The following is a 10,548-nucleotide window of genomic DNA, read 5'->3' as shown; positions in this document are numbered from 1 at the left end:
GGCGACACGCAATGCGACAACTCGTCTTGTCGGTGTCGGTCTGAGAGCTGTCTCGGCCCAGACCTGAGCCTAAGATGGAGTGATCTCATCACCTCATCTACCTAGCCAAAACAACAACTTAAGACATTAACAACATAATTTGATTCTGTGCGATTTATCTGATCTACGAATACTTGACTCGTTATCTCCTGACATTCGGAATACCACAATACTTTTTACATCTACGAATATCTCCTTCCAATCTAAACCACATACCATCATGCTCCCCCGTTAACATAATGCCGCCATCCCGCCCAATACGCCGCCGATACGGCGCTCGGCCGGCCGTTGCGGCAATCCTCCTCGTCGCCGTTATAGCCACTCTTGCGCTGTTCCAGTCAACGGCATCGGGAATCATCGGCGATGGCCATCTGCGGGGCCGCTCCTTACTCAGTCCGCGAGGTTTGCACGAGACCGACGCCGACTGTCGCAACGTTCACGACGCCGCCGACCAGTGCGCTTTCATCTTGGCCAACTGCGAGGACGACGAGGCCGGCCTGATTCATTACCTGTCCTTTTATTACTGCACTCTGGGCTCCGCTAAGCCCGTCGCCTTCACCATCCTCGCCCTCTGGCTTGGTCTGCTGTTCACCACCATCGGCATCGCCGCCAGCGACTTCTTCAGCGTCAACTTGAGTACCATTTCCAGCGTGCTGGGTCTGAGCGAGAGTCTGGCCGGCGTCACTTTCTTAGCCTTTGGAAATGGCTCCCCGGATGTGTTCAGCACCTTCGCCGCCATGGGCTCCAACAGCGGGAGCATGGCGGTTGGCGAGCTGATCGGTGCTGCAGGTTTCATCACCGCCGTGGTGGCTGGTTCTATGGCCTTGGTGCGCGAGTTCAAGGTCAGCAAGAGGACATTTGTCAGAGACATTGTCTTCTTTATCATCGCTATCAGTTTTACCATGGTCTTCCTGGCTGACGGGGAGCTGCACCTGTGGGAGTGCTTCACCATGATCGGCTTCTACCTGTTCTATGTGGTGGTCGTCGTGGGGTGGCATTGGTTTACGGCGCGCAGGAGGCGCCAGCGGGCGAGGGATGTGGCCGCTCGCGCCCACCTCTACAGCGCTTCGGGCCACGGCTCCGACGAGCTAGAACCTTACCGCGATGACCCGGACGAGGACGACGCTGCCCCTGTCGGCAGCCGTTCGAACAGTACTTCGGACGGGGATGTCAGCATATTGGAGCGGGGACCGCGGATCGAGGTTGGAGGGGTGCCGGCCGACGACGACGACGAGGAGGAACAGAAGGGGAGACACGTTGCCGCCGAAATGGCGAGCAGCATGCGTGTCAACCGGCCCCGCTGGGGACGAAGCAACACCACCATCACCCCGATTAGGCCGAGCCTTCTGGGTGTGCTCGAGTTCCGATCGGTTCTGTCCTCCTTGCAGAAGGAAAGGAACATGCACCTCGGCCCGCTCCCTGGGAGGTCGCAATCGACTCAGCAACCAGCCACTGCCGGCCTTGAGGATCCCAGGGGCCGCCCACGTAACCAGACGATGCCAGCCCATGTCCCTCTTGTGAGAGAGCGCGCCCTGTCGTACGGAAACGAGCCACTGAACCTGGATCATAATACCGGTTTTTCCCGCCCTGATTACTCTCCCATGTCACATACGCGCAACAGCTCGGCCGCTCGCACTATCGACGGAATGCTTGCGCCACCACTTGGCTCGGCCCCTCCCCCTGACCTTACCTCTCAATCACCGAAACAGGGCCAACAGCTACTGCAAATCAGGATCCCCTCCCCGAGCGGCCGTTCCAGCGGGCAGTCCTCTCCCTCCCTCTCGCCTTTCCCGGGCTTGTCAGAGTCCCCTGCAGCCCTTACCCCGTTACAGGAACTACCCGCATTCACATTCCCGGCTCCCGCGGACTCAAGGCACCACTCTGTCCTGGATCTTGGCGACCAGGAAGAACAGCCAAAGCCAGTCAAATGGTGGCCTTACAGCGTGCTGCCAGCACCCCACGTCCTCCTCGCCACCGTCTTCCCAACCCTCCAGGGCTGGAAGGAAAAGACGTGGTGGGATAAAGTGGTCAGCCTAATCTCGGTTCCGAGCATCTTTCTCTTAGTGGCCACACTGCCGGTGGTGGAAACCGAGAACGAGGACCACGACTCCGAGGCTGGCATCGCAGACCCGCCAGAACCCGGCCACCCCGGTAACATCGCGCCGGCGGTCGTAGTAGAAGAAAACGGCGAGATCCAGCCCGAAACCGAGTGGCAGGCGTACCGACGGCGCACCCGCTCCGTCTCGTCCAGATCGCCATTCAGCCGATCGCCGTCGTCGGTGTCTCTCAACACCAACACCAACACCAGCACCGACGAACCCCCCAACCAACCCCCCTCCCTCACTCTCCCCGTCCCGCAGCTCCCCAAACACCCCGGCCCGGGCTCGGACCATCCCACAACCATCACCGCCACCTCCAACCCCCCTCCCACCGGCAACGGCGGCTGGAACAGATGGCTGGTCGCAGTCCAACTCTTCACAGGCCCCCTCTTCGTAGTAACCATCCTCTGGGCCAACACCACCGCCGACGACACCACCACCACCACCACCACCACCACCAACCCCAACGACACCCCCCCTCCCTCCCCAGGCCGCACCCTCCTGCGCATGCTCCTCTACACCCTGCTCACCTCCCTCCTCCTGCTCGCCGCCCTCCTCGCCACCACCACCCCGCACAAAAAGCCCCGCTACCACTTCCTCCTCTGCTTCCTCGGCTTCATCATCTCGGTCGCCTGGATCTCCACCATCGCCGGCGAGGTCGTCGGCGTGCTCAAAGCGCTGGGCGTCATCCTGGGCATCTCCGAGGCCATCCTGGGACTGACCGTCTTCGCGGTGGGTAATTCGTTGGGGGATCTGGTGGCGGATGTGACTGTGGCGAGGTTGGGGTATCCCGTTATGGCGCTGGCGGCGTGCTTTGGGGGGCCGATGTTGAATATACTGTTGGGGGTGGGCATTGGGGGTGCGTGGATGGGCATTAGTAAGGCGAAGAGGCGGCAGCGGAAGCATCCTGGGAGTGAGTTGAGGTATGAGCCGTATCGGGTCAGGGTGGGGGGGACGTTGATGATCTCGGCGGTGACGGTGTTGTTGACGTTGGTGGTGCTGTTGATTGTGGTGCCGTCGAATGGGTGGGTGATGAGTAGGAAGATTGGGTGGGGGTTGATTGGGATCTGGACGGTGGGGACGGTGGTGAATCTGGTGGTGGAGATGACGGGGACGTTTGCCGATGTGTCGTTGGGGATGTGAGGAGGAGAGTGAGGGGAGGGGAATCACGACGGGATGTGGGATCTCCGATCGAGGTTCGGATGGGACTCGAGCCCCTCCCCGGTGGGTTACACACGGTACAGGGTCCGGTTATGCGGCCGCTCTGCCGTGTTTGCATAGCATATGCTGCAGGACAGAGCCGGCACGGCACATATATCACATTTGCTGGAAGGTTAAATCGGACCGGGAGGGTCAGGATCGCCGGTACTCGACCACGGCCGCCGTTACCACTGGCATTTCGTCAACCTACCCCGCGCTTGACCCATGAAAGGGAGCCGGAAACAGCAGCCATCCCACTCGGCCAAGCTATGGGATGCGTCACGGCTAGGAATTAGTTGAACATAGCGCCAGGTTGGCGCCGAGAAAGAGAAGGGATGCACTGGCTTCGGCCCGCGAAATACCCAACCCCGACCCGAGAGCGGAATGAAGCCCCCGATTTCTGGCTGGGGGCCTGTGAAGAGAATGGCGGCCATCCAGAAGGAGGTGATGGGTAGTCATGGCTTGTGTCTCTCGGAGGGATGATGCCGAGTATAGAATTGGGGTTGGGAGAACTCAGGGTTTCAATTGCGATGACGAGTTGGCAGGTCATGCCTTGTACTTTAAAGGGGGTATTCCCCGAGAAACCGTTTTAGAGCGCTAGAACTATGGAAGGAGGCAAATCTATCGGAAAGGTTCTTGACTACGTAACCCAGTGGTTATGTTATGTGGATATTGTAAATCTGTAAATACTTTTTTTGTCTATTTCCATGATCTGGTGTTTGGTACATAACTACCTCCCTACCTAGGTGTCAGCATACCTCATGAACAATGGGTAAGTCTAGGCTATGATAGCCCTGAACCCCTGAAGATAACCCTCTTGGCCGCCGGCATAAGGGGAGTGGGGCATGCTTGGGTGTCAATGGAGGGGTCGCAGCAGCAGGGAGGGGCAGCCGCCTCTCAGCTTCCCCAGACGACAACGTGGGGCCAGGAACCAGTCTCGAAGAGGGGGATATCCTTCACCGAAACTTTGAACCGCCGACTTTGTGAAGCTGTATCTGCCCTACCTGCCCAACCAATTCGCCTTTTGTCTTCCTCGCGGTTTCCATTTTCCACCCTAAACTCGAATTTCTTTCCACCAACTACATCGACCATACCAACCACACCAACCACCTACCTACCCCATCAACAATGGCTTCCTACCCGCCCCTCGCCGAGCGCGAGATCAAGAACACGGTTGTCCTGTTCGATGTCGACGGCACCCTGACGCCTGCTCGCTTGGTATGCCCCTTCCCCGTCCCTCCCCCTTCGAAACATATCAGCATCGCCCTTTCAACTCCAACTCCAACCGCAAACTAACCTGAGGCGCGCGTCTTCCAGTCTGCCTCCCCCGAAATGCTCAACCTTCTCGAGCGCCTCCGCCAAAAGGTCGCGATCGGCTTTGTGGGCGGGTCCGACCTGGTCAAGCAGCAAGAGCAGCTGGGGTCCGCCTCGGTCAACGTGACCACCATGTTCGACTTCTGCTTCGCCGAGAACGGGCTGACGGCGTACCGGCTCGAGGAGCAGCTGCCGTCCAACAGCTTCATCAAGTGGATCGGCGAGGAGCAGTACAAGGAGCTGGTGCGCTTCGTGCTGCACTACATCGCCGACCTCGAGATCCCCGTCAAGCGCGGCACCTTCATCGAGTTCCGCAACGGCATGGTCAACATCTCGCCCGTCGGCCGTAACGCCAGCACCCAGGAGCGCAACGACTACGAGAAGTACGACAAGGAGCACGGCATCCGCAAGGCCTTTGTCGAGAAGCTGCGCGAGCGCTTTGGTCACCTGGGGTTGACGTGCGTACATCCTTTCCCCTACTTCTTATCGCCCATACCATGTCAACTAACAATTCCTCAACGAACAGCTTCTCCATCGGTGGACAAATCTCCTTCGACGTCTTCCCCACCGGCTGGGACAAGACGTACTGCCTGCAGCACATCGAGAACGAGGCCAAGCGGCCCGGCGGCGTCGAGTACACCACGATCCACTTCTTCGGCGACAAGACGTTCGAGGGCGGCAACGACTACGAGATCTTCAGCGACAGCCGGACCATCGGGCACACCGTCACGGGCCCGCAGGACACCATCGACGAGCTCAAGAAGCTGTTTAATCTGTAAAAGGTGGAAAGGCGGACATCTAGTGACAGATGGATAGATAATTAATGCAGTTGGGTAATGCCTTAGCATCGGCGTGGCGGGTCCAAAATAAACGCGATTTAATCCAAGAAAACTCTAGATGATTGTAGATACGTATCATTCAAAAAACACCCGCTATCCAAGGCTATGAAACCAAACGGCCCCTCTCTCCCCAAAGAACCAAAAAAAACATTCAAGCAAGAGCCGTAACAAGTAGTAGAAATAAGAACCACAGATCTCCTTCATCACTCATCACCACATCACCCGTTCTCCTTCCCCTCCCTCGCCGTCATCTAACCCCCAGATCCTATTCCAAAAACGATGACCACCCCCCCCCCCCCCCCTAATGCCCATACTCCAAATGCGGCACAATCACCGGCCCATACTTGGTCGTCCCAGTATACATCCCATCCCCCTGCACCACAAAATCCACCGCCAAACTCAACTTACTCAACCCGCCCGAATTCCCCCCACTACTCGCAATACTCGCCGCATACCCACCCTGCTGCTGCTGCTGCTGGGCCTGACCCGCGGCGGCGCCGTCCGGGTCGTACGCGACGATGGCGACATAGTTGCGGCGGGCCATGAGCTTCTTGTACTCGCGGGCGCCGCCCGACGCGTCCGTGTGGAAGATCTCCATCATGTCCTCCTTGGTGTCCGAGACTTCGTGCGTGGATTTGTGGCCGTTTTGGGGGACGTACAAAAGTTTGTTGTTGTGTAGCATCTTGAGTAGGTAGTTGGAGCAGGGGGCGGCGACGACGGGGGAGGCGATCACTTGGTACATGGTCTTGTGGTCGGAGGGGTGCGAGGGGTCGTGTACGAGGCCCGCGCCGGCGCAGTTGACGTCTGTGGTACGGGTGGGTTAGTATGGGGTGGGGAGGTGTGGGAGGGGGAGGGTGGAAAGGCTTACCGCCAGAGAGGAAAGTCATCCGGATGCCCTTTTGCTGAGCGATGCCCTGCAGGGTGCGGATGAGGTAGGTGCGCTCGATATCTTTGGAATCGTGCGTCCAGAGATCCTTAAGCTCCTCGGCGATGTCGAACTCGCCAAACTGGTTGAGCACGTTGCCCATCAGGCCCGTCTTGCCGACGGCCTTCTTGACTTCCTTGAACCCGTGCTGCACCATCTCCTTGCCGCCAACCACGCCCGCCACCGAGCTGGTCACTTTGCCGAGGATATTGTACGTTGTGTTAACCGCCTTCTTACCCGTGGCGAACGTGTTGGCCAGCGTCTCAACCGTCTCGAGCCGGGGGTACACGACGGGCACCGACAGCATCCAGATGCAGTGCTGCACGCTGGGAGGCAACGTGGCCACCCTGGGGAAGATCCCCTGGTACGTCTGCCCAGCCATGACGCGCGTCTGTGTGCGCTCCGACCGGCAGTCGGGTCCAACCACAACGACAGCGGGACCAAGGTACTTAACGAAGTGCCAACCAGCGCCCGTGATGGTGAACAGGTCCATGTCGGAGCTGACGTTGCGCAGAATCTCGACCGTGGTGTGGTGTTGGAAGAGCAAGTACATGTCGATGGCGATGCGGCCGATGCCCTTAAACACGGCCGACGACTGCATGTAGTCGGGATACGAGCCAAACCCGTCAAAGCTGAGAAGTCAGTATCCTGCTATTGTTCCACACAAACGGCGGGCGAAACTCACATATCATGGTCATCCACTTGCAGCACGTGTGGGATCTGGGCGAACGCCTCGCGCATGAACGGCTGGTCGAAGTGGCTGGAGTAGTAGTGGAAGTAAGCGTGGGACACCTCCTCCTGGTGCCTCGCCGTCCAAGGGGCATTCTTGCGGTTCTCTCTGCCCTGCATCGCAAGCCACTGCCTCAGCAGCGGTACCTCCTTCCAAAGCCGATCGCCGTAGATCTGGGCACCTAGACCAAGCTGAACATGGAAGCCGCCGCACTCAACGTTCTTCTGCAGAATGTCTTTCCACATGAAGCCGACGCCTCCGAGCTTGGCTCGCTCGTTCTGGTTCGTCGACGGGGAAAAGTCGTTACCCGAGTGGGCGATCATGCGCCATCCCACTTCGTAGCGACCAGCGACCACAAATTCGTACCTCGTGCACCCGAGATGCGAGGTCACGGCATATGTCCACCGCTCGGTCCCCTGTTCCGACATCTGGAGGTCCATGTCGTACTTGTAGAAGGTCCACCTCTGGTGTGTGTAGATGTTCTGCGGCACGAGCTGACGCGGGTTCGGGGAGAGATCCATGCTCAGGTGGAGGTGGATAGTTGGTGGTTGCTGCCCGTCGGTGACCAGCAGAATGCTGCCGTGCCAGATGCCCCTCTCGAGGTCCATGTTGACATAGCGCAGATATGGCCCGAAATACACGCCGTTGGTGGGCATGACCTTGTACACGTCAACGCCCGCAGTGGGAGGGGGCCCGGAGAACCCTCCCATGGAAGGGGCCACAGAGGCCGAGACGCTCATGATACTCTCCGCATATCCGGGATGACCCTGGGGGTGGAACATGGGCGAGGCGAGGCCTGCCTTACCCCCACCTAGAAGCGGTGACGCCAAGGGGTTTCCGTAGGTCGACGCCGTCGGCGACAGAGGCGCGGCATCGTGGTGGTTCAAGGGGGTAGGTCCCTTCGGGAATTCCCACTGCGTAGCTTGCGTCGCCAGATGGATGTAGTAGTACTGGCCCGAATTCTGGTCGAGGTGGGCGATCCAGCCCTCGGGTAGCGGAGGTGGCGATTGAGTCGCCGCCAGGAGCGAAGGGGTGTGTGTCAGCGCCGGCTGCCCATTCTGTGCGGCGGCGGGTTTGGTCTCCTGGGCGAAGGCGGGATGGCCGGCATTATGCGCGGGGATGGCGGCGGCAGCGGCCACGGGTGGGCTCTGTTTCTGCTTCTGCGGTGTCGGAGCGCTGATCGGGGTCGGGCTAGCAATGGGGTGGGCGCTTGAGGTAGCGGCAGGTGGAGTGGCGGCGGGGGTGATGTTCGGCACGCTCGAACTCGGATGCGGCTGGGTCGGGCGCTGCTTCTCGTTGGGATACTTTGAGCCCGCGTTGGGGTTGACGCTGGTGTACGCAGGCGGCGGAGTCGATGCCTGCATTCGCTGAAAGTCCTGCTCCAGCACGCTCACCTGCAGGGCGCCTCCCGCGGGTGCCTGCGGGGTCTGCGAGGGATGCGAGGCCGGGTTGGGATTCGGGGGAAGGTTGAAAGCTGGTGTCTGTTGTGGCGGCGTTGGGTCCGACACCACATCGTCACCCTGATACACCGTAGGGGGACCAAACGGCTGCTGGCCTGGGGCTTCGGTAGGTGTCCATGGCCGGGGCTGGGGAGGAGTTGCGGCAACCGGGGCTTGGTGTCCATATTGTGCTAGCCTAGATTGCGCCGCAGCGCTCGGAGCCTGGAGGCCGTTGAGAGTCGCAGTGCCCGAGATACCCGCCGCGGCATAACGTGCTTCGATACCTCCTCCGGGGATAGTTCCCGGCTCGACGATAGGTGTCTCGGGCGGCGGCGGCGATCCCCGGCTTGCCCGCGTTGTGGAGTTGGAGGCGGTGGAAGAGAAGCGGCCGATGGGGGGTGCCAGACCACTGCTCGGTGCCAGATTACTGCTTGCGCCGCCGGGCGGGGGATAGTAGGGCTTCTGCTGATAAGCGTTCGAGATCTTGGGTACAGGGGCCGGAGGATTCCTCAGGGGTTTAGCGAAGAGGCCCCCGGCGTCGTCCTCGTCGCCGCCGGCGGGGCTGACCGGGCTCTGCAACGGTTTAGGGGCTGTCCCGCGCCGTTCGGCAAGGCCTGTCTTCTTCTCTCCGGTGTTCACTGTCGGCCGAGCAAAGGACTCTTTCTGCGCCGGGGAGCCCGAGGAAATGGGCGGCGGGCTGTAGACCCTGCCTGCCGGAGGAGAAGGCTTGGGTCCGTCATCGGGATAAGGGAGCCAGCTGGGCTTGGACGGCTGGGGCTTAGATTGGGGGTTCGAGTTGTCGTCGGGGTAGGGCAGCGGGGCAGCAGAGCTCGACGCGCCGAACGGGAAGGACGGGAGCGGCGGGAGAGATGCGATGCCCGACTTGGACGCTGGAGAAGAAGCTGACCCGGCTGGCGAGGACGAAGTCGGGGGAGCAGGGTACTTGGGCCGGTTCGAAACCCCACCCGCGCCGACCGGGCTCTGCGGCTTGAATATCCTTAGCGGTCCGACCGTAGGGCTGTCGCAGTCCTCGGCAGGCCCCGGCCGGCTCATAAAGAGCTCTTCATCGGGAACGTCGCGCGATCGGGAGCCCATGTTGGGTGGGAGATGGGTGCCCTGGCTCTTCTTGAAGTTGCGACGGTGTGTGCCCGAGGCCTCGTGTGTCGGGAGGGAGAATGATCCGGTACTCGCGACGAGCCTGGTGTTGTTGGAGTCCTCTTGTTGAATCTCTTGGGGGTGGTGTCACCCTGACAGCAGCAGAAGGATAACCCCTCCTTGAAAGAGACCCTTGTACGGAAGGGTGGGGGCACTTAGCGGTAGAGGGGTAACTGAGGTGAAGCTGTTTCTAGTTGCCGAAAACGGAGAAAGAGATGCCACAGACACTGCAAAGCTCGAATCTCGACATAAACCACACACTCAGTTCAACTGAAGCTAAAGTTGCAAAATCCAGGCCGAGGACGTCAGGCAAGGCAATATGCGGCCAGATGCGCAGGCCGCGTTGCGATCGAACAGGGGGCCAGCAGGGGGCAGCAGAGGGGCAGGGGTCGCGAACGAGGGGCATTGGTGGCGGCACTGGAAAGCAGCCCCTCTGTGATTGGCCTCGCAGCCTGGGCGCTTAACGAGCTTGGGAGGCCACAGAGCCAGTGAGGGAGCCCATGAAGCGCCCTCATTGCCGTACCAGACGATTTTCTCTCCTGGCTCGAGCCTGGGCATGTCCACTTGGGCATTACATTGGTCTCGAATTGGTTAGTATGACTCGACGTCCATCCCGTTGGGTTGATGGATGGCCGCGGAGCACATGCATCGAGGCCGGCGGGGTTATTGGGGCGGAAAAAGGGGCGCGGCACAATTGTTTGTCGAGTCGAGGGGTGAGAAAGTTGATGAACAGGGATGCCGAGTTCAAGTTGCACGAACACGCACTCTCGGCGGGGCAATCGATCAATGCACGGGCCGTTTGACATGA

The 10,548-nt window shown here is 60.1% G+C and overlaps 4 protein-coding genes across 4 annotated transcripts; 3 read left to right on the top strand and 1 right to left on the bottom strand.

The window, feature by feature from the left end:
- Nucleotides 1-136: 136 nt before the first annotated feature.
- On the top strand, nt 137-3,456 carry F5144DRAFT_58329 (Sodium/calcium exchanger protein-domain-containing protein). The gene is made up of 2 exons (XM_066789552.1): nt 137-2,577; nt 2,698-3,456. The coding sequence occupies exons 1-2, from the start codon at nt 279-281 to the stop codon at nt 3,279-3,281; spliced, it is 2,883 nt and encodes a 960-aa protein (XP_066649030.1). The 5' UTR covers nt 137-278; the 3' UTR covers nt 3,282-3,456.
- On the top strand, nt 3,239-4,085 carry F5144DRAFT_557140 (uncharacterized protein). Its single transcript, XM_066788005.1, has one exon. It carries the CDS (start codon nt 3,341-3,343, stop codon nt 3,632-3,634), a length of 294 nt encoding a protein of 97 aa, XP_066649029.1. The 5' UTR covers nt 3,239-3,340; the 3' UTR covers nt 3,635-4,085.
- Nucleotides 4,086-4,234: 149 nt separating this feature from the next.
- On the top strand, nt 4,235-5,776 carry F5144DRAFT_617527 (eukaryotic phosphomannomutase). The gene is made up of 3 exons (XM_066791884.1): nt 4,235-4,556; nt 4,656-5,110; nt 5,179-5,776. The coding sequence occupies exons 1-3, from the start codon at nt 4,467-4,469 to the stop codon at nt 5,429-5,431; spliced, it is 798 nt and encodes a 265-aa protein (XP_066649028.1). The 5' UTR covers nt 4,235-4,466; the 3' UTR covers nt 5,432-5,776.
- A 6-nt stretch (nt 5,777-5,782) lies between these two features.
- On the bottom strand, nt 5,783-9,862 carry F5144DRAFT_58234 (uncharacterized protein). Its single transcript, XM_066789494.1, has 3 exons — nt 7,102-9,862; nt 6,360-7,048; nt 5,783-6,295 (listed from the first exon to the last, which is right to left on the bottom strand). The coding sequence occupies exons 1-3, from the start codon at nt 9,678-9,680 to the stop codon at nt 5,793-5,795; spliced, it is 3,771 nt and encodes a 1,256-aa protein (XP_066649027.1). The 5' UTR covers nt 9,681-9,862; the 3' UTR covers nt 5,783-5,792.
- Nucleotides 9,863-10,548: the final 686 nt, after the last annotated feature.

This window comes from Chaetomium tenue (assembly GCF_020726465.1).
Source record: "Chaetomium tenue strain MPI-SDFR-AT-0079 chromosome Unknown F5144scaffold_1, whole genome shotgun sequence".
In the NCBI taxonomy this organism is placed as follows: Eukaryota; Fungi; Ascomycota; class Sordariomycetes; order Sordariales; family Chaetomiaceae; genus Chaetomium; species Chaetomium tenue.
The sequence above is the reverse complement of the archived record's forward strand: the minus strand, read 5'-3'. Positions and strand labels throughout refer to the sequence as shown.